At 39.2% G+C, this 23,410-nt stretch overlaps 1 protein-coding gene across 2 annotated transcripts in view; it reads right to left on the bottom strand.

The window, feature by feature from the left end:
- Nucleotides 1-23,410, bottom strand: part of CDC42BPA (CDC42 binding protein kinase alpha) — a 3,351,611-nt gene that overhangs the window by 2,742,545 nt on the left and 585,656 nt on the right. For both annotated transcript variants that reach the window (XM_044059574.1, XM_044059584.1), the window contains exon 3: nt 6,163-6,246. In XM_044059574.1, the coding sequence (XP_043915509.1) occupies nt 6,163-6,246 (84 nt within the window). The remainder of the gene's footprint in view (nt 1-6,162; nt 6,247-23,410) is intronic.

Genomic DNA, 23,410 nt, shown 5'->3' with positions numbered 1-23,410 from the left:
CAGAAAAGTCACCCCGGGGAACACCTCTGTGGCTCTGCGCAACAGGGGCACAGGAAAATAATTTTCTTGGGTGGTGAAAGACAGGGTACCTTTTTGGCTAGGCTTATATAGGCCCTAGGGCCAATAGCCTAGTACCTACCTATGAACCCATGAACTCATAGCTGAGCAACCCTTACATTATGAGCCTTTAGAATATGCAGCTCCATTACTCTAGACCAGGGGTGTCCAACCTTTTGGCTTGCTGGGGCCGCATTGAGTGAACAGAAATGGTCTTGGGGCCGCGTATAAAATATATCATATAGTTAACTTTTTCGTTGCTCCGGAAGACCACAGTCGACCTCCTGGCTGTACTGTAGGTGCATTTGAACAATGAATAAATGTAATAAATGCCTAATATTTGCCTTAAAATTCTAATTCTCACTCTAATTCTAATTCTCTAATCTAGCAGTTAACTCTAACATTTTAGTTTATATATATATATATTTTTTTTTTTTTTTTTACAAATAAACAGATATTCACTACAGCACTAGCATTTCTCACTGGGAAAACCATTCCAGCAGTCCAACTACGTAAAATGCCAACATCAGCAGTCCTACAATACTATAATCCACAAAAATAAGCCAAAAGTTTCTTGGATAATCATCTTCATTGGGGGAGTACAAGGCAAATAACTCCAGTGGGAAAAATTAAGAGAAGACATCCACACTTAGTTTACTGCCCCAGTTGAAGTAAAGTTAAGAATTCACATTACTGACTTAATAAAACAATTCTGAATAAGCTACAAGAGGGTCTCACCCAAACAAATAACTGGTGCCAGAAATATGGCCTTAAGCTAAATGCCAAAAAATGCATCATCTCCTTTGAGGAGAGTGATGTCCCCACAAATTATCACATTAATAACAATGTTGTAACCACGCAATCAGTCATATGGTACTTGGGCACCCAGGTTGATACAAACCTGACTTTTGACCACAACGTTGTCTCCATTGTAAGGAAAGCGTTTTACATGGCCCACTTCATTAGTAAGGGTATCTCATCCAGGGACAAGGAGGTAATAAAATCCCTGTATTCTTCCTTTACAAGAGCCATTATTGAGTGCAATGCCCCTTTTGGCATGTGCCTCAGCAAAACACCCTGCCAAAACAAAGACTACAACCACTTCTGTCAAAAAGGTCAAAGGACTAAGTTCACTTAGTTATCCAAACAGACTAAAAAGCTTCTTGCTTTCCTCTGTCTCTCACTGGCCCCTATAAATTTCATCATTGGCTTGCTTTCCAGGCTAAGAAAGATCCTGCCTTAAGATACTTCCTCTACATCAGAAATACTGGTTATACTTAAAACGCTCACTACAAAGACCACAGCCTTCACTGCAACATAAACAAGCCACTTTTTATTGACAGGTTCTTGACACAAAAACCTTCAACTTCTGTAAAAAGCTCCTCTCATTATCATGTAGTTCAGCAACACGATGGCTGGATGGATAGCCATAAATGTAGTCCTTGGGTAAGTAGCATAGCCTTCATCAAGCCAAATGGAAAATCCACATACTAACCTTTCCCAGCTGGATGGCTAAGATCTAATATTGGTTACTCAAGTCTAGTTGCCCAAGAAGAGGGACATGTTTAACTAAGAATTCCATTTGCAAAATTATATTCAGTATACATATTAAATCTCTCTCTCTCTCTTACACACACACACACACACACACACACACACACACACACACACACACACACACACACACACACACACACACACACACACACACACACACACACACACACACACACACACACACACAATAAAGCCTCTACTTGTAAAATAGGCAACCTCAGTAATCACATGACACCCACTCACTGAATGAAATTGTCTGCAAGTCAAAATATCTGAAAAAAAAAATCATAATAGAGATGGATTCATCCATGTAATTTCCCACCACCAAAAGGACCATCAATAAATCAACAAACAACTGCTCGGCAAAAAGTACATCAATAAGAAAACCATAAACGATAATGCTACATACTGGTGTAAACATATAACTTCTGTCAATCCCCAGGTTTATCCATGCCAAAAGATTGTTTCAGAGCTTTCTCCTAAAAACTTAAATCATTGATATTTGCCTTGCTGTAATTATAACTGTAAAAAAATGTTTTTAAGTTTATTCTGTACCTCAATGATTCTCACTGTTACGAGATGTAATCTCTGCCATATTGTATGAGTACTACATCCATAATTTGCTGTCTCTCTCTCTCATGTATTGTATTAAATTGTTTTATGTTATTTTTGGAGCTTTTGTCCCCGGGCCTCCGCTGAAAATGGACCTGTGTCCAGTTGGACTTTCCCGGCAAACAAATGTAAAATAAAAATAAACTTCCCTCCAATCTAAAGCCATTTGACATTCAGACATTTTAATTTGTGCAGAAGTTACTCACAGACTGACAGTTTACTGAGCTGTAATGCTGACCTTCACTTTTGAAAAAAAACAAATTCCCAGACTTTGTCAATAGCTCAAAGTGTAGAGAGGATTATTTATTTATTATATATTTATTTATATTTGGAAAACATCTTTAAAACTGTTAAATTGATTACACACCCAGAAACAGAAAAGTTATTGTGATTATGTAAACCACAGACTGCTGCAAGAAATCAAAGTCACATTAACACTCTATGCTTATGTCCGAACAGATGAATCATACCTGTCAATTCCAAAAGAAGTAAAGTAGCTTAATAAGAAGGTTATTTGCAAGGTTACATGGCAGTTTATACTGGAAATAAGCAGATATATTAAAAAGGATCTGTTTTTCATAATTATACCTAAAAGTCTTCCAAGGTAAATACAACTTCTGATTTAGTATGGAATCATATCTCTCAACCTTAGAGCAAGAAATGTGGACAAAGCGAAAAATAAAAGTGGGACACAGGCCCAAAAATAGTTATGCATCACAGACACCATTGAAACAACTGTAGCTGCAAACATTATACATCACTTATAATCCTTCTATCCCATCATTGTCAAACATTATATGGCTCATTCAGTCATGCCTTCTTTTGCATCAAAGAAAACCATGCTTTGAAATGACAAATGCATTAAAAATAATAAATAAAATACATTGCATCAACATCCTGCAACTTCCTAGGGAGGGTGGCCTAATGGTTAAGGTGTTTGCCTTACAAACATAAGGTGCAGGGTTTGAGTCTCACAAGGGATAATTGGCTAAGCTTAAAATGGCTCGCAAGGGCAGTTAGCTTAGTACTAACCTATGAACCTGCAAGCAACCACAGAGAAACTAGAGCTGCTTGTTTCCCCAGAATGACAGCTCTCCCTAATTAAGTCTAATGGTATACAATCTACCAGTATCTGGACTACCTGAAATACATTAAATTATGGCCTGTAAATTGAAAGTACACTTTGTTTAATTAAACTATATTTCTAAGCCCACTTACTATATTTTTTCAGTAACATCCCAATATCCATTTCCAGGTCACTTTACAAGACAACTTGGCATCCTTCAGAACCCCATAAGCCCACGCTAATACATTGTCCATTAAATGTAAATATCCATCCACTGTAAATGGCAAGAAGCTGCGTACCCAAGTATTAGGTTTTGAAACAAAGAAACATATTCTCCACAGTCCGTAAGTCTCTGTCTTTAATAATCATCTAATGTTGCAGCACTCCCAACAAATAAGCACACACATACACACTAAAATCCCCAACATTAAAAAAATGACATTGTACCCACTTGATTTGCCAGTATTGATGATCCGCCAAAGCTATGCTTACTGTTGTCCAAGCTATCACTGCTTAGAACCCACCAATGAAAAAACAATACTAGGTGCTTTTTTGTTTGTCTGAAAAAACAATACAGCTTTATATGCTACAGTCCTACATAGTCAGTCCACTACTGACCCATTAACCCTAGGCTGCTGTCTCATTCTTACTCCCTGGAACTGCATTACCTTGGATGACTACTTTTATTTCCTAAGCAAAAGACACAAATTGGAAGACGAGGCAAAAATTCAGACATTCTTTGAAAATCCATACAGTTAAGAGGTAGAAAGCCACAATTTAATGAAAGTGTACTCTTAATGTATGATATATTTGTGAGCTAACTTGTTTGTGTTCAGTAAGTAGACTGATCATTGTTAGCCTCTTTGTGCATGCGCCTCTCTCTGTCATGCACACATATACACACGCACACTCTTCTTCTACTTTCACGCACACAATTCTGCTTTCATACATGCACTCACTCACTCCGTACTTACCTATAAACACAGGTAATTGCTGTCCCTTTCAAAGGCAACAGCGGCAAATCCATACATGAGTCCCTCTTCAGCGAGAACACACACACACACACACAGATTGTTCAGCGCAAAAGAATGGCGTAAACACACTGACCCTTTTTTGGCTCAAAAACAAAACTAGAAGGGTGCTTTGGCACATGCGCACACCGACATTAGCGTTACAGGTCACGTGAGCAAAAAACACAAAACAAAAAAAGTGTTTTGGGGCATGTGTACACCAATGTTGCAGTTAGAGGTTGAGGGCTGCATGGAAGAGCTCTGAGGGCCGCATGCGGCCCGCGGGCTGCAGGTTGGACACGTCTACTCTAGACATTTAATGAAGATTTTAACTTGACCTTTTTTCTTTAATGTCACCTTTTTTTTGCATTTTCTTACAGCCTTTACATTTCTGTGACTTTTTGATGTATATTTTATTTTATTTCTAATGTTTGTTATTTTTTCTACAATACAAGCTTTCCTTATCTTTCTTTAATCTCCTTATTTTAGTAGCAGTGTTCACAATTACTGTGATGCAATGGCATCCCAAAAATACTCACTCATAGACAAACAAACATACACTCCAAGTATAAGACTTTCAGGACTTATTTTAGTTTACGATAATTACTCTGAATAGTTAACATGAAAAAAAAAACGCAAACTTCTTTACAGCACTTCATGTATGGAAACAAGGATGAAATTACTTGAAACATTACTCACATAGAAAATGCTGTTGAGCAAGAATACTTGAATTGGTAAGCATGTGAGATACAGCATGGCAAATATTACTTTCATGTAAGAGGACCTCTAAACATAAAGACAAACTGGAAGAATGCTATTACTGATAATTAGAAATCTGAACTGCAACAAAAACCCTCCATAAAAGGAGACATACGTGTACCTTTCCTAGGAAAACACCTTCTTCACACACAGCTCAGCATAAAACTGCTAACATTTTGCCCTAAATCCTTCAAAACTTTACTAAAGCTTCCCACTGCAACTGTAAACCAATCCACTTATACTGAGGAAAACAGCACATACAGAATTTTCTTGAAAGCAGCAACAAAAAGAAAACATACAGGATTATACATTCAGTGAATATTCAAATTATTTTTTCCAACATTGTGTTGCGAGACTGAATGACCCACACAAATCTGTAACATGTGGAAAGGAAATCTGTACAAAAGATGTACAAGTGAAGGACTTATTAATGATCACATAACACCCTTTTTTGCACATACCTACAGTCTTTCTCTTTCTTCTGGGATGACAGGATGGATTCCTGCTCTGCAAATCCAATTTACTGGATATTCTGTTGTTTCATTTTACTGTTATTTCCTGTTTGCAAACTTAGTCTCTCTACAGATTTACAAGGGCAGTACGCCCTCTTTGCATCATCAAGTTCTCAGTTAACGGGAATGCAAGCAACCCACAAAAAAAATATCAAAGAAATACAGTCCAATTTTCTCATGATGCACTTTCTGTTTACCCCCCACAGAAACATACTTCACGTTTTTAGAGTTTTAGAGTTTTAAAAAGGAAGACAAATTCCCTTTCTCCCCAACCAGACAAGTCAAACCAAACAAATTAGTAAGGCCTATTTTTAATAGTAACTCTCAAGCAACCAGAAACTACAGTTATCCGGCATCTACCAATCCCCATGGGTGCTGGTTAACTGAAACTTTACTGTAATGCCACTTTCAGTAAAGGCTTCTGAAAGGAAGCAAAATAGAAGGTTTCTATAATAGACATTTACAACAATTGAACCTGGCAAGCATTAATGATACAGACTTCATGCAAAAAGAGGATATGAACACAGTGCTGAATACTAATCCGCATTAAGTAGAACAGTTGTAATGAGTTGCTGTACATGGTTCTTACCTCAGCCCTTTTGAGCATCTCCCATTTATTCAATATTTTCATAGCAAAAACCTTTTCTGAATTCCGAAGTTTGACCACAGCAACCTGGAACACATTAAGCCAAAAATTAAAGTGAATGGGATGCTGGTGACATTCTGCCATAGGTCATTGTTATATTTATTAAATCATCACATTTTAATTTGCAACAGGAGTTTATATACATTAAAACAAAACAAACCATAATAAGAATTTCCATTATTTTTGCTATGCAGTATATATATATATATATATATATATATACATACACACATACACACACACACACGTTTTCTTTCAGTCCCACATTACTTAAAAGTGTTCAATTTCTGTCTTCCCTTAAACCCCAAACCTCTTTCTGTATGTACTGTTTACTCAAATTCTATTTATTTCTGTGAAATTTGCTACTCATCTTTTCTAAAGATCTCACCTCTGGTTCTTTTATTGTCTTTACAATAAAAAATCCCCTTACTGTCAGTTTAGATTTTGATTTCCAGTTTCTAGTAATTGTTTTTTTGGCAGTCAACAGAATTAAGCTGATACTTTACTATGTCTAGGTAATTCAGCTGTCAAAGGACATTCTGTACTGCTGGAATTGGGAGAAATGTGGTAAACAGGCTCCATCTCCTTCTGCAGGAGTGATGCTCTTTTGTTCAGGGCCCTGTTGGTTATTACAGACCTCTGTTCCATGGCTCAGGATGTTTTCTTGTGCTGGGGTATACACATTAGGCAGTGTATGTACATGGAGGTACATATAAAGAAAACAAAGTAAAATGAAGAGAAACACATTTACAGATGCAGCGCTATTCAGATATGCCATATTATTTATTAATCATTATGAGGTAAGTTAGGAGGAAAAGCAGTTCACTAATCTGGATGAAGTAAACATGAGATGATGCACTTAAATATGATTGATTTTATTTTGCTTTCTGAAGAAGTTCTTGACATTAAAGAGAACGGAAACGCTTAATATTCATTTAGGCTTTTTTGAATTCAGTACTGCTCATGATCACTCCTTTCCTTTCTTATTTGCTTGTGTTAATTTCTGAGTTTTTGGTACCTGGTTTCTTGAACTTTTTTTAAGGATTTAGTTTGTCTTGCAGTTACTTCAGACAAATGGAAGACTGCTGCAAAGGAGGTTAGGGTAAAACGGAGGAGGAGGGGGTCATCATGTCTGAGTGTGGGAGGGTTTTCAGTAGGTAGAAAGCTATTAGTAATGTTGCCTATGGATGACAAAAGAAAGTGGGCATAATCATTAGCAAACTAAGGGTATGGGCTATTTTTGGATTGTGGAGGATTACTGAAAGTCCCCAAGACCTGTTTTATTTCTTTCCAGAGCAGCTTTGGTTTATATCAGTTTTCTTCCTGTTTCTAAGAATTACTGCTTTTGCTGTGTTGGTAGTAATTCTAACTTATTTTCTTAGACTGAGATAAGATTGATGTAGTTTTGTAATAAGAGGGTTCTTCTTCCATATTTTCCATGCATCACTGCTTTTTCGCATTTTGCACCATACCTTTATATGTAGGTACTAGGCTATTGGCCCTAGGGCCTATATAAGCCTTGCCAAAAAGGTACCCTGGCTTTCGCCACCCAAGAAAAATTATTTTCCTGTGCCCCTGTCGAGCAGAGTCACAGAAGTGATCCCTGGGGTGAATTTCCTATCTCCCATCCAATCATAAAGATTTTTCTTGAAGAGTGCTAATGAGGAGCTTTGTTTGATATAGATAGGTAGTTTGTTCCCGAATATGGGAAGTTTCTGGGACAGGAATCTATCCCTCCAGCATGGTCTGTTTATTGTGGTGACAAGGTTTAGGTCCTTAGAGAGTGTAGCTCTGAGGGATTGGAATTTCCTTAAGTGGAGCATGTCCAACAGCTCTGGGTTTGACATAGCTTTGTATGTTAGGCAGAGACGGCCTCTGAGTAGGCGACAATGCGATGGAGTAAAGCTGGAGTTTTTTGAGACGCTCTGCGTAGGGCATCTGTTTGAGGCCGGTAATCCTCTGTGAGGTATTTCTGCAGCCTTTCCAGTTGTTATAGATGTCTTGTGAGGTACAGACCATAAGGGGCACAGTATTCTATAATGGGTCTAATGAGTGACGAGTAGAGGGGAACAATTACCTCTTTTTTCCTGGATGAGAAACCTTTTCTGATGAGATGTGTCACGTAAAAGGATTTCCTGACTACTGTAGCGATGTGATTATCAAAGGAGAGACTACTGTCCACCTGTGTCCCAAGGTCTCTTATGGGTACAGAGCTTTTACCAAAAGGGTTGACAATGCACTTTTTGGCATTGAGCTTGAGGCCATGGCTTTGACACCAGGCATCTGTCTCAGTGAGGCCCTTTTGTAAGATGTCCACATTGTTAGGAGTTTCAAATATGGCTCCTAGTTTGCAGTCATATGCGAACTTCGTTAGCCAAAGACCTTCTGTGTTAGCCTGCACGTCAGAGAAGTGGATACCAAACAGGACAGGACACAGGACTGAACCCTGTGATACTCCACATGTCACTGGTCTGAAGTCAGATTTGGAGTCTGCTACTTTCACAGTGTGGGTTCTGTCAGTGAGCCAGTTGGCAACCCATCTTGTGAGATAGGGATTTATACATAGTTTAGTGAGTTTATCTATAATTCCAGAGTGGGGGATTGTGTTGAAAGCCTTGATGAGATCTAGATAGGCTGTGTGAACCACCTTGCCCTCATCTACGGCTTTGGTGACCGCTTCAAATAAGTCTATCAGGTTTAGGAGACATGATCTGCCTTTTACAAACCCAAACTGGTGGGGTCCAGAGTTTGGAGGTTACCAATGTCATCGTTTATAAGTTCCATGAAGATACGTTCCACAGCCTTGCAGAGCAGGCTCGTCAGGCTAATGGGACGGTAGTTCCCGGGGTCCATGGTGGCTCCCCCTTTGTGGAGTGGGATGACCATCGCTGTGTGCCATTCAGTGGGCACAAAGCCTGAGGTAAGGATATGACTGAACATGGCACTTAGGTGGGGTGCCAGTTCGTTCAGTAGTTTGTGTAGAACGCAGCCTGGGATGTTGTCAGGTCCCATGGATGCTGTGTTTTTAGCTTTGCAGAGTGTGGTTTTTACCTGGGCAGCCGTGATTACAGGAACTTTGCACTCTTCTGGTATAGAGAAGGGCCCTTTAGGGGGTGAAGTTAGCACTGAACCTATCTGCCAGGATGTTGGCAATATCAGTTGGTTCTGTATATTTAGTGCCATTATGCTGTAACTCAGAGCAGATCCATACCGCCCAACCATACCGAATTGCTCTGTTTTTACCGAGTTTTGGGGTTTAAATGATGGGGTGCCACGATTCCAGAGTGGCACCCCTTCATTTCCGATTTTTTTTCCAGCTTTTGTTTTGAATTTTTTTTCCCCTTGCTTTTGAGCTGACGTCATCACGTGTGCAATGACGTCAGCTCCACCAGCCTGTCAGAATTGAGCTCAAGGGCTCATGCTCATTTCCAGCTTTCATTTCCGGCTGTTTGAATACAAGCGCGCAAGGAAAAGAACTGCTGCTGCGAGAGAATAGGACTGCCTATCTGCATTAAGGAAAGAACTGCTGTGTGCTGCCTGGATCTACCTGCATCAAGAAAAAAACTGCTGCGAGAGAACGGGGAATCGGACTGCCTTATCTTCATCAAGCTAGGGACAGAGGGACTTCAGAAACAAAAACAGGACTGCAGCTGCACCAAGTTTATTTTCTGCAAGCTGGAGTTCATGTAGCAGAGAACGGTGAGCTAATTTTATTTCCTGCTGAGTTTATTTCTGCAAGGGGTGAGCCAGAAGCTAGTATTGTTTCCTGCAAGTGTGTGTTTTCAGCCAGAAGAAGTGTGTGCTGCAAATGACGTTTTATTTGCTGCTGTTTCTGAAAGTGTGTGCTGCAGAGTATGCGAGTGAACCAGAAGCTGTGTGTGTGTGTGTGTGTGTGTGTGTGTGTGTGTGTGTGTGTGTGTGTGTGTGTGTGTGTGTGTGTGTGTGTGTGTTTTTTTCGGCCAGCTGCCAGCAGCTGAATGCGACGCGACCAGAGTTTCAGCCAGCAGATGAATGTGACCGGAGTTTCAGCCAGCAGATGAATGCGACCGGAGTTTCAGCCAGCAGATGAATGCAACAGGAGTTTCAGCAGGTGTGTGTGTGTGAATGCCCCAACTGCATACACTTCGTGGCTAGAGGTACTTACGCTCAAACTCTGTACCTTGGGTACAGGTAAAAAGAGCCTAAAGTCTCTAGTCACCACCACTTATGCCTCATATTGTACTATTACTCATTAAAAAAACACTGAAGGACTGAATTCACTAAATACTGACAGGCATTTGAATTTCAGACTTCATATTCTTCACAAAATAAATGGTAACAAAGTTTATAAAATCAGTATTTGAAATTTGTCCCCATTTTGGGGGTGTATTCCCCCATTATTGGCTATGTCCAGGTTTTTTGTGCGAACAGGTTGAGAGCAGTGGTGAGAAATGAGAACTGAATTCACTAAATGATATTGCTTTGGCTTAGTGGTGTGTTCTGATTATAGTGCACAATGTCCTGGATTGAAGACTTGGCAATGAAATGCATGGTGGTAACACATTTTATTCAAGCAACTTTCCAAATGTATACAAGCAATGTTTAAAATGTGTCCCTGGTTTTTGGTCTTTGCCCCCCCCCCCAAAAAAATTGAAAATAAGTGCGAGAAGCTGTGCAAGATGCCTGTGGTCATTGTGTGTGTGTGTGTGTGTGTGTGTGTGTGTGTGTGTGTGTGTGTGTGTGTGTGTGTGTGTGTGTGTGTGTGCATTTATATTTATATATATATATCTATATATCTATATATATATCTATATATCTATATATATATATCTATATATATCTATATATATCTATATATATATCTATATATATCTATATATATCTATATATATATATATATATATATATATATATATATACACACACACACACACACATATATATGTGGAAGTAAGACTTTCATCATGGAAATGTTCTGAACAGGACAGTTTTGTCATTATTGGTTAATGCAGTTTGTTTCATTGCCTACTGGAAAATTGTTTAAACAAGTTTAAAATGCACTGTAACTTAAGGCTAACGAGTGTGCTGTATTATACAAGGAATATAATTTAATAGTCAGGAAGGTTTATCAAAGAAAAGAACACGTGTATGTTTTGTGTGCAGGGGAGGCAATGATTTGAAAGTGGCCCAAAGTTAATCTTTATCCACCACTGGCCAGATGCATGTTCTGTGGATGTGCTGTGGGTTTCAATGCTCTTTCAATGAATGTGAGTTTAAAGGGCAGAAAAGTTTTAATTCCAAGTCAGTTTTCATTGTGAGACAGTATTGCTTTGTTTAGCAGATATCTATTGGTGTTTGTGCATTGTGATATAAAATGTAAAATAAAATCCAAATCATTGTAGAAGTAAAGCAGTATGGACACATTAGTGTTTATGGTAAATGGGGTGAAATAGCCAGGTAATGGGACATTGGGATGGCTGCAGGGGAACTCTGGTGCTATATTTTGGTTCTGTTCAGTTTGTGTTTGAATATTGGTATCCCACAATCCCAATGGAGTGGGTGGGGTTATGTAATTAAGTTTGCAAATTTTACGTTAATCAGCGTACAGATCTATTACCCTGCCTAGGGCCCTATTTGACCATGATCCAGCTCTGGTATTTACAGTAGGAAACACATACACAAAGGTAGTTGTAGGTTAACTACATTACAAGGTATCTTTTTTTTTTTTCTTTTTCTGCATTTAAATGATTTAAGGAAATGACTGGAGTGGCTTTCTTGAGGAGTGACCTACCTGTGGGTGTGGCTGAAATAGGGGTGTTTCTTGAGTATGTTGTGGGTGGGGCTTAAGGGGCGCCGGAGCACTACTTCGCCTAGGGTGCCGTTTCAGCTAAGGCCGGCCCTGCAGATTTTACCTATTTTTCATGGGCCTTGTCCAGATTTTTGATGTTTCCAGGTTGAGATGTATGAGCAGATCTGAGTGTTGCCATTGAGATTCTTGACATAGCTATAGAATGCTTTGTGGTTGTCTTTAGAATCAGTGGCGATTTTGTTTTCGTAACTAGCTTTGGAGGATTTTATGAGGGATCTCAGCTTCTTACTGAGGCTGACCAGGAAGTTCTTCCAATCCTGGGATTTTACTCTTTTTTGCAACAGTTTCTTTCTTCTGTTGTAGAGTTTGTTTATGGCAGGGGACCACCAGATTGGCTTCCTTTTTTTGGATGATAGCATCTTGGTTCTGTTAGGGATTGCATGATCCATGCACTTGTGTAAGTGCTTATAAAGTGCATTTGTGTAGGATTCAGCAGTCATACCTCTATTATCCGTCTGCATGGGTATCGTGAAGTTTGCCACTTCTGTCTTAAAGCGTGAAGTTGGCTTTGGAGAAATGTTTATGGTGGTTTCCCTAATGGGGGGCTGGGGGCAGGATGTGGATGTCTAGGGTGATTAGCTTGTGGTCGGATCTGACCAATGAGGACTTGACCTCTGGTGTGGAACACCAGTTGCCCAGGTTGGTAATGACCAGTTCTAGGATATTGCTGCCCCTGGTGGGGATGTGGATAAGTTGATCCAAGAGGTTTGAATTTATGAATTCCAGAAAATGTTGAGCAAAAGAGTTGGTACATGAGTAGTTTTCCCAGTTAATGGTGGGGTAGTTGAAATAGCCTATTATTAGGGTGTTAGGTTGTACCCTAATATTTTCCAGTGCATCAAGAAATGAGGAGTGGGAATCCTGAGGCATGGTGGGGGATCTGTAGCAAACTACAATTTGGATTGCGGTCCTGCCCAGAGTTAGTTGCACTTGGATAATCTCAGATGCATTATGCTGAGCAACTAGCCTAGAGCTGTGGATATCCTTAATGAATATGGACACGCCACCGCCTGTACTGTTTCGGTCCAGGTTAGGTGGCCGAAAGGTGTGGTATGAATTATAGCCTGGTAATGCAGGGATGCTCTCTGGAGCCTTGAACCAGGTCTCTGTCACTGCACAGATGTTGATGTTCTCCATTTTAAGGAGTGTCTCAAGTGAGTGCATTTTGAGGTTTAGACTTCTAGCATTGAGTAGCATTACCTTCAGATTTTGCTTGCTTGTACCTGTTACGGTGGAGAATTTGTCATATGAACCTTGCCTAAAAAAGGCACTATAGGGGTGGCAAGAGCCTTAGCTAGTATCTGGAATCCCAAGGACGACAGGTGCAGGCCATCTCTGGCAAAGCATCGTGGTCTGTCAATCATGTCATCCCAGCCAGATACTGGATCCCCTCAGAATGGCACCAGAAGCTCAGCCAATTGCTGAAGTAAATCATTTTGTCCTTGTACTGTGGTATCATTCTGGGTGATGGCAGGATTCTCCTCAGGGCTAGGGTCATACCTGCTTGGGCTACAAGATCGGACAGCTCCTCCACGTCTCTTTTCATGTAGTCCAGTGAGGTATGTCTCAGTTCATTCACACCAACATGGACAATCACAGAGTCATAATTGTACTTGATGTGGAGTGACCTGAGTGCATGCGTTATGTGGCGGATCCTGGCACCCAACAGGCAGCTGACAGTAACTTTCTCCTTGTTTAGCCTGGTGAGTGGAACATCAGTGTGCCTGACTATAGAGTCATCTATGACTAGAGTATTGGGTACGTTGTTATGCCTTATGGGCTGTGGTTGAGTGGCACACTGAGTTTGTGGGCTGTGTGTCATTTGGGTTGTGTTGGGGGAGGTGGAGGTTGCTTGTGTTTCTGCTTTGGAGGTCCCTGTTGCTTGGGCAGATTTTTATTGAGAGCCTCCGTGAATGTAGGTGTGTGTTTTGTGTTTTTTTGTGTGTGTTTTGGTGGTGTAGGTTTTGAGGGACTATGTGATGAGTGTGGCATGGTGCAAGTGTTTACCTTCTCCTCTTGACTGTCTAGTCCAGTCTTGGGTGAAGACAACTTTGCTTCCAGTTTGGCTATATAAGTGCATCTCTCACGGGTTGCAGTGTTGGGTGGTAGGAGGAGAGGGTTGTCTGTATACATGAGGCAATTTCTACATTGCCCCAATCCGAGAAGTTAGCCAGGGAAAGATTTGAGCTTGAAACAATTTTTTTCTGACTGGGTATAGGGTATCCTGAACTGGAAACGGTACATAAAAGAACAGACTGAATGCAATAGAAGGCATGGACATACTGAAGAGGTCGGACCAGTTTATTGAGCTAAGAAGCATGCTGAGATGACATAGATTTGCACCTGGGAAAGATATTCCTTTAATTATTATAGATGGACTTCTAACAGTGCAAAAAGATCAGACGGATTCCACTGGTGGACGGTCACTTAGGGAATTACTTAATATGTAGTTTTTAGAGACATCTGTGGTTTATACTGGTTAAGATTAGATCAAAAGTTGAACCTTTACCTGTTTTTGTGCCTACCTGGTATTATTAGTATTAGTTAATAAAATGTTGCAGCGGCTCAACTTAATTTAAGGGCAATGAGTCCTTCCCCAAGGTACCCTTGGCTAAATCACCAACTCGGTTCTGAAAAGAAGTGAATCATCTCACAAGCAGAGATATTCAAAACAACCTAATAACAGCAAATCTTACATTGTCTCCCTCGGATTTCCTCTCTGAATTCTCCACCACAACCCCCTATTTAATGCTCACTTTGTCCATCATCCCCCAAGAACCACCTCTTTACATTCTTCAATTTTACTTTAAAAGAATCCAAACAAGAGACATAGAATCTCTGTTGTAACAAATTAAAACTGATGGCCTACTATGTGCAGATGGCATCTAAACCTAGTTAAGTTACCAGTGCAGAGACTTCCTTGAAACCCTTCTGCAGTACATCTTCAGTCTCTGCCTAACACAAAACATCATACCAAATAAATGAAAAACAGCCATTTTCAGCCGAGTTCCAAAGCAATCTAACCCCCCCAATGCTTCCCAACACAGACCAATCTCAATCCTTTCCACTCTGGGGAAATTGCTTGAAAAAAAATTACCCATGTTCAAATCACCCTACGCTTTATTTACTATAACCTCCTCCTCCACAAACAGCATGAGTCCTGGTCTGGTTACAGCACGCTCAGTCATATAGACAATGACCTATAAAATTCGGCTGGTTATGGACAGAGGCCAGCTCACTGGCACCATCAATCTTGATGACCACAACATCCTCCTCCATCACCTACTATCAAAAGGCACAAGTCCCGATTCCCTATCTTAGTTTTAAAACTATTGAGCCAATCTTCACTTCCCCATCAACATTTATACCTCAATTTCCAGATCAAAATGTATACCTCAATTTCCCCCATCAGTCAGCCTTCAAAAAGGAGCACCACAGGGTTCCATACTTGCTCTTCTACCATCTTCAATATTTATAAATAAACTTCCCCATGATCTACATCATCTTTCCCTCCTTCTCTATACAGATGATATGGTACTCTTTTACACAACTAGACAGGCCTTCAAACAGACTTTGTAGACCTTGATCTACTGTCTCTCCAACAGAAGCCTGCCTTTCAATTCTAAAAACAACATATATATGACTTATGACAAAAACAAAAGCAATGTATTTCGTCTTTTCCCGGTTAGGGTTTGTTGGAGCGGATCACCGGTCTGCAGATTGATTGGCAGTGGTGTTTTTACGGTGTCGAGTTGCCAGCCCAGTGCCCAACCTTCACAGAAAGCACACACATACGTACCTCCCTCTATGTCTATTAAAACTCACTTGACCGCAGGGATGACTTTTATGATTTATGTCACCAAACAGAAATTCAAAAAAACACAAAACCTTCTGCATTGTTATGACCACAACACCACCCTCATAGAAAACACCACCTCTTTTTAATACATTGGCATTTGGATTAAACTCTCCTATTTAGAGCGAACAAGATCTCACTCCTTACTAAAACCTCCAGAACAGTCACAGCCATTAATGAAGCACACAAAGTCCACACATCACAAACCTTAGATCACTTACTGTAACTACTGTCACTGACCAAGGTCGGTCAGACAAACATGCAAGCTTACTACAGTGGTTCACTTTAGCATAAAACTCATAAGCATAAGGTAAATAGTGTTGAAATTTACTAAGTATAAAAACCATTCACAAGTGTCCCAATTTGGCTGATATAACTGGTAAATTGGTGAGCTGTCCCACATTCCCAATTTGAACATTGTTAGTCCAGATTCCAATTCTGTGCTGTCTAACCTGCCTACAACATGTGACTGACCCTTTAGAGAGACAGTCTATCCAGGTGCACATTAGCAAGGGTGCTTTTTTGTCTACTCAGTAAGACTACTCCTCCACCTAAAGTGACTTTCTTTTTTGAGAGTTAGAGTGAATCTAATAACATGTCTGTAAGTGAATACCAGCTCAAAAAGTGCCTGATAATATTTCTGCAGTGCTACTATCCTGTATAGGTTTACAATTATATTGATATACTGCTCTTTCAATGGCTAGGCTGAAATCTATGACTGCTCAAGTTAACTGGGTAAAAATATAAATGGTTGTCGTCTACAAGCATATTCTGACTGACTGAGGCCTCTGAGCAGCTGACAAGCAATTACCGTGTGGGTGTGGGAAAGAGGACAAGTCAGCCACCCAGGCATAAATAACTATGTACTGTTTTTCTATTTCAGAGGAGTCTCCTGACTCGTACTGTCATCATCCTGCAGGAGGAAAGGACTGCAACATTTCCTTCTATTCCAAAAAGTCCCTTAACTGATTCAAAGTCATGCTGAATAGTCACTCTTCTCTAGCTGGATCTTTACCCTAGCTCTGTCCTACATCACTATTCTTCTGTTTCACGCTGCAGGCAGAAATGACTTCAGCAGTCCTAGGTTTGACTCACACAGCCTTCACAATTGCCTATTGTGTGACACTGAGCAAATCGCTTAAACCAGACATTGCTCCCAGGTCACCCTTGAGAAGGAACTGTGTCTCCAGTGGGCTAACCCAGTTCATGAATACAAATATGTGTACTTATTTAACTGTTTGTTCACCTACTCTTTAGTGGTTTAAGCATGCATATAGAAATGGAAATTATGTACTTTACTGAACATTAGATCTCCATGACTCATGTCTGTCCACTTCAACCATATGAGTAGTTACAGGCAACAGTTGTTCAGCATCTTTAGAACTCTACCAGGCTCTAAAACTCATCCCCTAGCTGCCATCATGCACCTCATCTCTCTTACTCTCCAGACTGACTCCACTCATTACCAACAAGTACCTCATCTCTCTAACTCTCCAGAGGAACATGCTGCTTAGGTCCAACTGCATCCTGTTATCACTCAATTACACCACTTGTCAGATCCTGTAGGCTTCTCAGCAAAGGGATTACAAAGGATGGGTTTACTGAAGTGGACAGATGTGCATCATGAAGATATAACATAACAACAAATACATAACTTTCATATCTTACATGATCCTATCCATTCAGTTCAACTATAGGACAGAATCTCCAGCATAAACTTCTTGGGTAACTTCAAGACAGAATGACTTCAGTTTTGTAGTCCTGAAGATGGATCTTGACCTTGAGATCACGTTTAGCTTGTAGTGTCTTCAGAAGCACAGAAAGTACAACCTGTACCCCTAATAAATTTGCTTTGGGTTTGTTAGGTAAAGATTTGTTGTATTTTTCTACAGCAAAAAAGTACTGCATTATGAAAGACACCTGGATAAAGTGTCTTGGGATACTTTTTGTCCCACTCTGCTGTGAGCAAAAGGAATTAAGAGTCAGTCATTCTTTCTAACATCTTTTGCGCTGTTCAGATCAAATTGTATCTAAAGATGAACATCACAACAATAAAATAAATACTCTCTCTGTTTAGAGTACTTCTTGGGGGTGTATTGGGGTAGAATGTTCGGGCTGAGGTTAGCTTCCACAGCTACGTTTTGCATTGAATCTGAAAACGTGTGCAAAGAAATCAAGTCTTTATGAAAAATAATATATGAAGGTCTAAAAGACAGAGACTACAGTTTGGAAACTCTTCTAGTGGAAGTGAGTGCCAACAAGAAAAGGATTTTCCATTATATGAACTTGTGCTCCACTTTAAAAGTGAATTCAAACAGAGAAACTGACATTTTCCGGTTCATAAAAGTAAACAATCCCTGTAGGCATGAACACTTGGACAGAATGACAGATGTTAGTACAAGTCTAACACCTTTTATGTCTGGTGTCTTCTTTTGCAGTGTACAGACAACAGCCTGGGAGAAGGTAGTCATTTCACTGTAATGTTTTTTTTACAAAACTGACCGTTTTACTTGACAGTTTAAGAGTGAAAGGTGCTACAGTATTTGTCAACTAAGATAAAAGCTGCTGAATGTTCATTTCATTTGTTGACTAGATAAATCCCACTGAACCCATGAATCAAATAAAAAGGATCCATCTTAAGCCTCAAAACAGACTCAGTAGTGTACCTCGATTATTAAACAAACTGCTGTTACATGCTGCAGACATCAAACAGCATGTCTGATAAAACTCTCAAGCTATCTGGCACTCTGCACCTTACATTGTGCCTTGCTTTTTTTCACACTCTCCAGTTCCTTTTTTGACACACACAGCAGTATGGCTAAAGGCAAACTTTTCTGGGGATTTTTTCTTCGAAGATTTCTTTAAGTGGCTTCAGCAAATCAGATCTACCTCTAACCTCTCCAACTTCAACCTACTACTAAAAGACCACCTAAACAAAACTTGCCTCTGTTCCTGCACTCCCCCAAGCTTAATTAGTACCCCCCCCCCTTTTTCCACTCCCAGCATACTTTATGTTCAGAGAGAAGGAATTAGTAAAGTCTTAGACAAAGGACAAATACATTTTTGTCTAGTCTACATCATCTTGTCATCTCTGTTCCAAATAGTGAACAAAATGTGTTTAATGTTGTCTGTATGAACAGCAACTTGTGAATGCTATAGCTATTGACAGTGTTCTTTTTCATCTTGTTATATTTGTCCAAATATTTGCACTATGTATGTATAGGCTCAAAGTGCATGAACTGAAGTGGAATTTTTACTTAGTTAATATGTCATTTATCTAACTGTAACCATATAATGTCAACGCAACCCCCCCCCCCCCCCGGCCTCTGCTGAAAAAATGGGATATTATCCCAGTTGGACTTTCCCAGTTTACAAATGTCAAGCAAAATAAATAAGTAAATAAAGTATATATATTTATTCTATTAATACATGCATATTTTTTCCTTGTTGTATTTTCTTGCCAGACATTTTCAGGCAGAATCCTTTTGTTTTCTACACCATTTGATCAACTCTTTCTCACACTATCTGAATCATTGTTTAAGAAATGTGCCTACTGTAGGACAACCTCGCCTGCCAACAGATAGACGTGTGTTATGTGCTTAGGTAAGACGCAGCCTCTTGCTGCCTTTTGTGCTCTTATTGTAATCAAGCAAACAGAAGGAACTGTAAGAAACTCCTGAATTATTATTTTTTTTTTTGAAAAACATTTTTGTTTTCATTATAAAAATACGCAAATGTACATATAACAAATGCAATAAAACAATAAAACTATTTACAATATTTACATTCATCCATGATAAATAATCATTTTATCCATTCGAAGTTATCAGCATTTGTTCAAAAGGTTTTCCAATTTTTGCCATGCTATTTTTTTATGAGTGATGTTATGAGTTCTATAACAAATGGTTTGCAGTTCTTTTTTTACAAACAACATTTGCTAAATTAATAAAATCTTTAAACATCAAATCTTGCTTACTTTTCCAGTGCAGAATAATAACTTTTTTGGCAACTGCAAGAATTGACCAGAGTAACTGAATCTGAGATTAAGGTATTACATTAGGTATAGGAACACTGAATAGGATTAGTGAGTTAGAAATATGACAGTTATCAGACCATAAAGCATTTACAAAATATCTCAAGTCTTTCCAGTATTGAACAACATTTTTACATTCAATGAAGATGTGAACCCAGTTGGCCTCTAGTAATTCAACACATTTCCAATATTTACTTTCACTGTTTTTGAGTATGAGATTTATTTTATGTGGAGTATAGAAACTCCTATTCATAAATTTCCATGTATACAATCTTCAATATAATGAAGAAGAGGTACTATATGTAGAATTCAATAACAATTTTTTTTTGATTCATCAGACATTTGTTCTCCATTAATCTTTACATAGTAATTCTAAAAATCTGAGTCAAACTTTAGAGTGTCTTCTCTTAGTATCTAACAGATAAGTGAGATACTTATTTTTTGATCATCTGTCTTTTCAAGACACCTAATAAAAAGCTGAATCAAACTAGATATAGATTCAGTCTCTACGTTGATTGATACTCTCATTTTGTTTTCTATAAACTGCCATAATGTGTGTATAAACAACTAACTGTCTTGACTATTATCAAAACTACATAAAAGAGAGTTTAGTGGTTTAATCCTCTCACTTTCAATAACCTGATGCCAGAATATCAAGTTATTTTCCTTTAATATTTGCATCGCATTGATGTTGAAAGAATTTAGGCAATCAGGGGAGTATGCTACAGGGAATATAAGAAATAGAAATAGTTTAATGTTGTAATTACAATCAATTATATTTTTAAAGTTATTAAATATTTGATTAATGCCATAAGAAAATTGATCAAACTTATTAAATAAACAAAATTAATGTAAAAGCCAATGAACTCGTATTCCATATTGTTCCTTAAATTGATTTTCTATAGTTCAGACATCAGTTATACGAATCTCATGCATTGTTTTCCAGCCAGATATATAGGTAGGTGTGATCCAATGTAATATTACATTAATTATAACTGATTTGGAATAAAGATCTAAGCTAGGGAATGCTATCCCATTACTGTTGCAAGCTCTAATGTGCCACTTATATGCCAACCTAGGTTTTAAGGGGAACCATAAAATTTTAAGTAGCATGATATCTAATTTTTTTAATAAGTTTTTGGGTGGAGATAGTATCAATGACTGTATATAAAACAAAATTTTAGGTAATACAAGTCCAAAAAGGATCACTCCCCACAGGACTAACGCTACCTGTCCCAAACTCAGTCGAGGAACATAAAATAGCATATAAAGCACAGTAGCGATGCAGGCAGTAGGCACAACACTAACCAAAGCACAGAAAAAAATGCGGCTTCATAAACTTTAAAACTCGGGTTTATTGTGACACAAACATAGGACGTGGTCCAAGCAGCCATAAAGAGGTTGGTGTAGCTAAAGTGCCCATAGCCACTCCATCCATCTGTAAATAACACTGTGAACCGAAACAGAAGATGTTGTTCTCTAACACAACCTCCAAAAACAAAGCTAACAAATCCACTGCGTCACTACTCAATTCAGATTTGTCCTTCAAGTAATCAGACACTAACTGCACCCCATCTCTGTTCGGTATCACAGTTTATAGGGACTGAACGTCCATCGTGACTAAAAAATATGGGAGATCGACAGGAACAGATCTCACAGATCTCACACAAATCCAATAGGAACTGCTTCATATCCCTTAAAATATAGACATTTGCGTCAACCACTGGGCGCAACAACCTCTCCACATACAACAAAAAAGGTTCCGTGATCCACCCCCTGCCTGCAACAATAGGCCTCATGGGTGGACACACACTGTCCTTATGGATCGTCAGGAGGGGATCACTAACAAACAAATAATCATACAGCTCATTCGTAATAACATTAGTTTTAACCAAATCATCCAAAACCATCTGTATCCTTTGCACATGTACATCCACCATATTACGCTCCACTAAACTATAAAACCTCTGGTCTGATAACATAGACCTCATTGACTCATTATAAAACTCAGAGTCCATAACTACCAGGGCACCCCCCCTTGTCAGCAGGTCTAATGACAAAGGAGGCATCACTCCTCAGTTGTAAAGCTCTCCTCTGTGCATAAGTTAAATTACCCTTTCGTTTACTAAACTTACCCACACTCTTCTCCATATCATATAAATCACTCTCAACTAATTTGCTGAAGGCAGCTACTAATGTTGGTACCACTGGCATATACACACTAGGCTTCTTAAAGGATTTCCCATCAAATACCTGCACTGTATCCTTGAACTCCAATCTAAAGCACAGATTCCTAATGAATAATTTAAACTGTACCAAAGTATCAATGTAATTACTGTCACAACTAGGTATAAAGGTCAGTCCCTTTGATAATACTCCTAACTCATCTGACATAAGTGGGTGGGAGGAGATGTTATGTACAAGCGTCTCCCAGTTTTCTCCCACATTCTCTTGAGATTGTGGTTCACCTGGGAATCTGCTGACAACTTCCTCTTCGTCCTGCCCCTGCTCATAGATCTCGAGCTCCCCCCTCCCTGTGAACTACATAGATAGGGAAAGGGCGATTGATAATCCCAGTACCAACATTATCGAGGCTAGAACAGTGTGTAGCAAGCATAACATAATTAGAATCCTTCCTTCTAACCACCGGTTCCAGGTTCGGATTTGTCTGAGCCATACGCCCAATGGGCTTGTACTATTAACAGACTGGCCCACTGGGGAAGCAGCAAGACCCATCCAAACTACAGTCGAACACTCAGGTTATAGGTCAACAGAAACAACTATGTTGGAAACAATTCTATCAGGGACATCCGAGCCCACAGGTACATTATTCATAAATAATACATTACTAGAACCATCACTCATAATTGTATTATCAACAGTTGCACGCTTAGGCATATTGACATCCACATTAATGTTACTATCATTAAGTTGTCCCTTAAGTAGAAATAGTGGCATTAGGTCCATGCACATTATTAGATATCCTCGGCCAAGTAAAGACTTGGCCTAACCTAAAGTCATCAATGTCCCTCTTAAGTTTATGCTGTTTTTGTGCCAATAAACACTTCTCATAGAGCTGTACACTGTCCAATGTAGAATCAATAAGTCTATCAACAACATCAACCGGAAAATGACGATACAACTCCTTTTGTTGTTCTCTAATGCTCTCTCGTAATTCAGATTCTTCAGGTAGGAAGAATTCATTCAAAATTGACATGTACTTTAGGCTTACCTCTGTATTAGCCTGCTGCCACTTATAGAGCAATTCCGGGTAAGAATTACCCGTAGTGGGCATCTTCAGTACCCTTAATCCCCTCGGTACAATTCTCCTTTTAATGCAGACTTCAAAATACTGCCATTGGGTCTGCAGTCGTTTCAACTTCATAAAATCAGCCTCCATCCTCGCAACTGTTGCTCGCAGCTCGACCCTATCAAACAGCTCAGCAGAAGTCAC

Source organism: Protopterus annectens, chromosome 1.part2 (genome assembly GCF_019279795.1).
Source record: "Protopterus annectens isolate FY-2018-M chromosome 1.part2, PAN1.0, whole genome shotgun sequence".
NCBI classification, from domain to species: domain Eukaryota; kingdom Metazoa; phylum Chordata; order Ceratodontiformes; family Protopteridae; genus Protopterus; species Protopterus annectens.
Note: the sequence above shows the minus strand (reverse complement) of the source record. Positions and strands in the feature narration are given on the sequence as shown.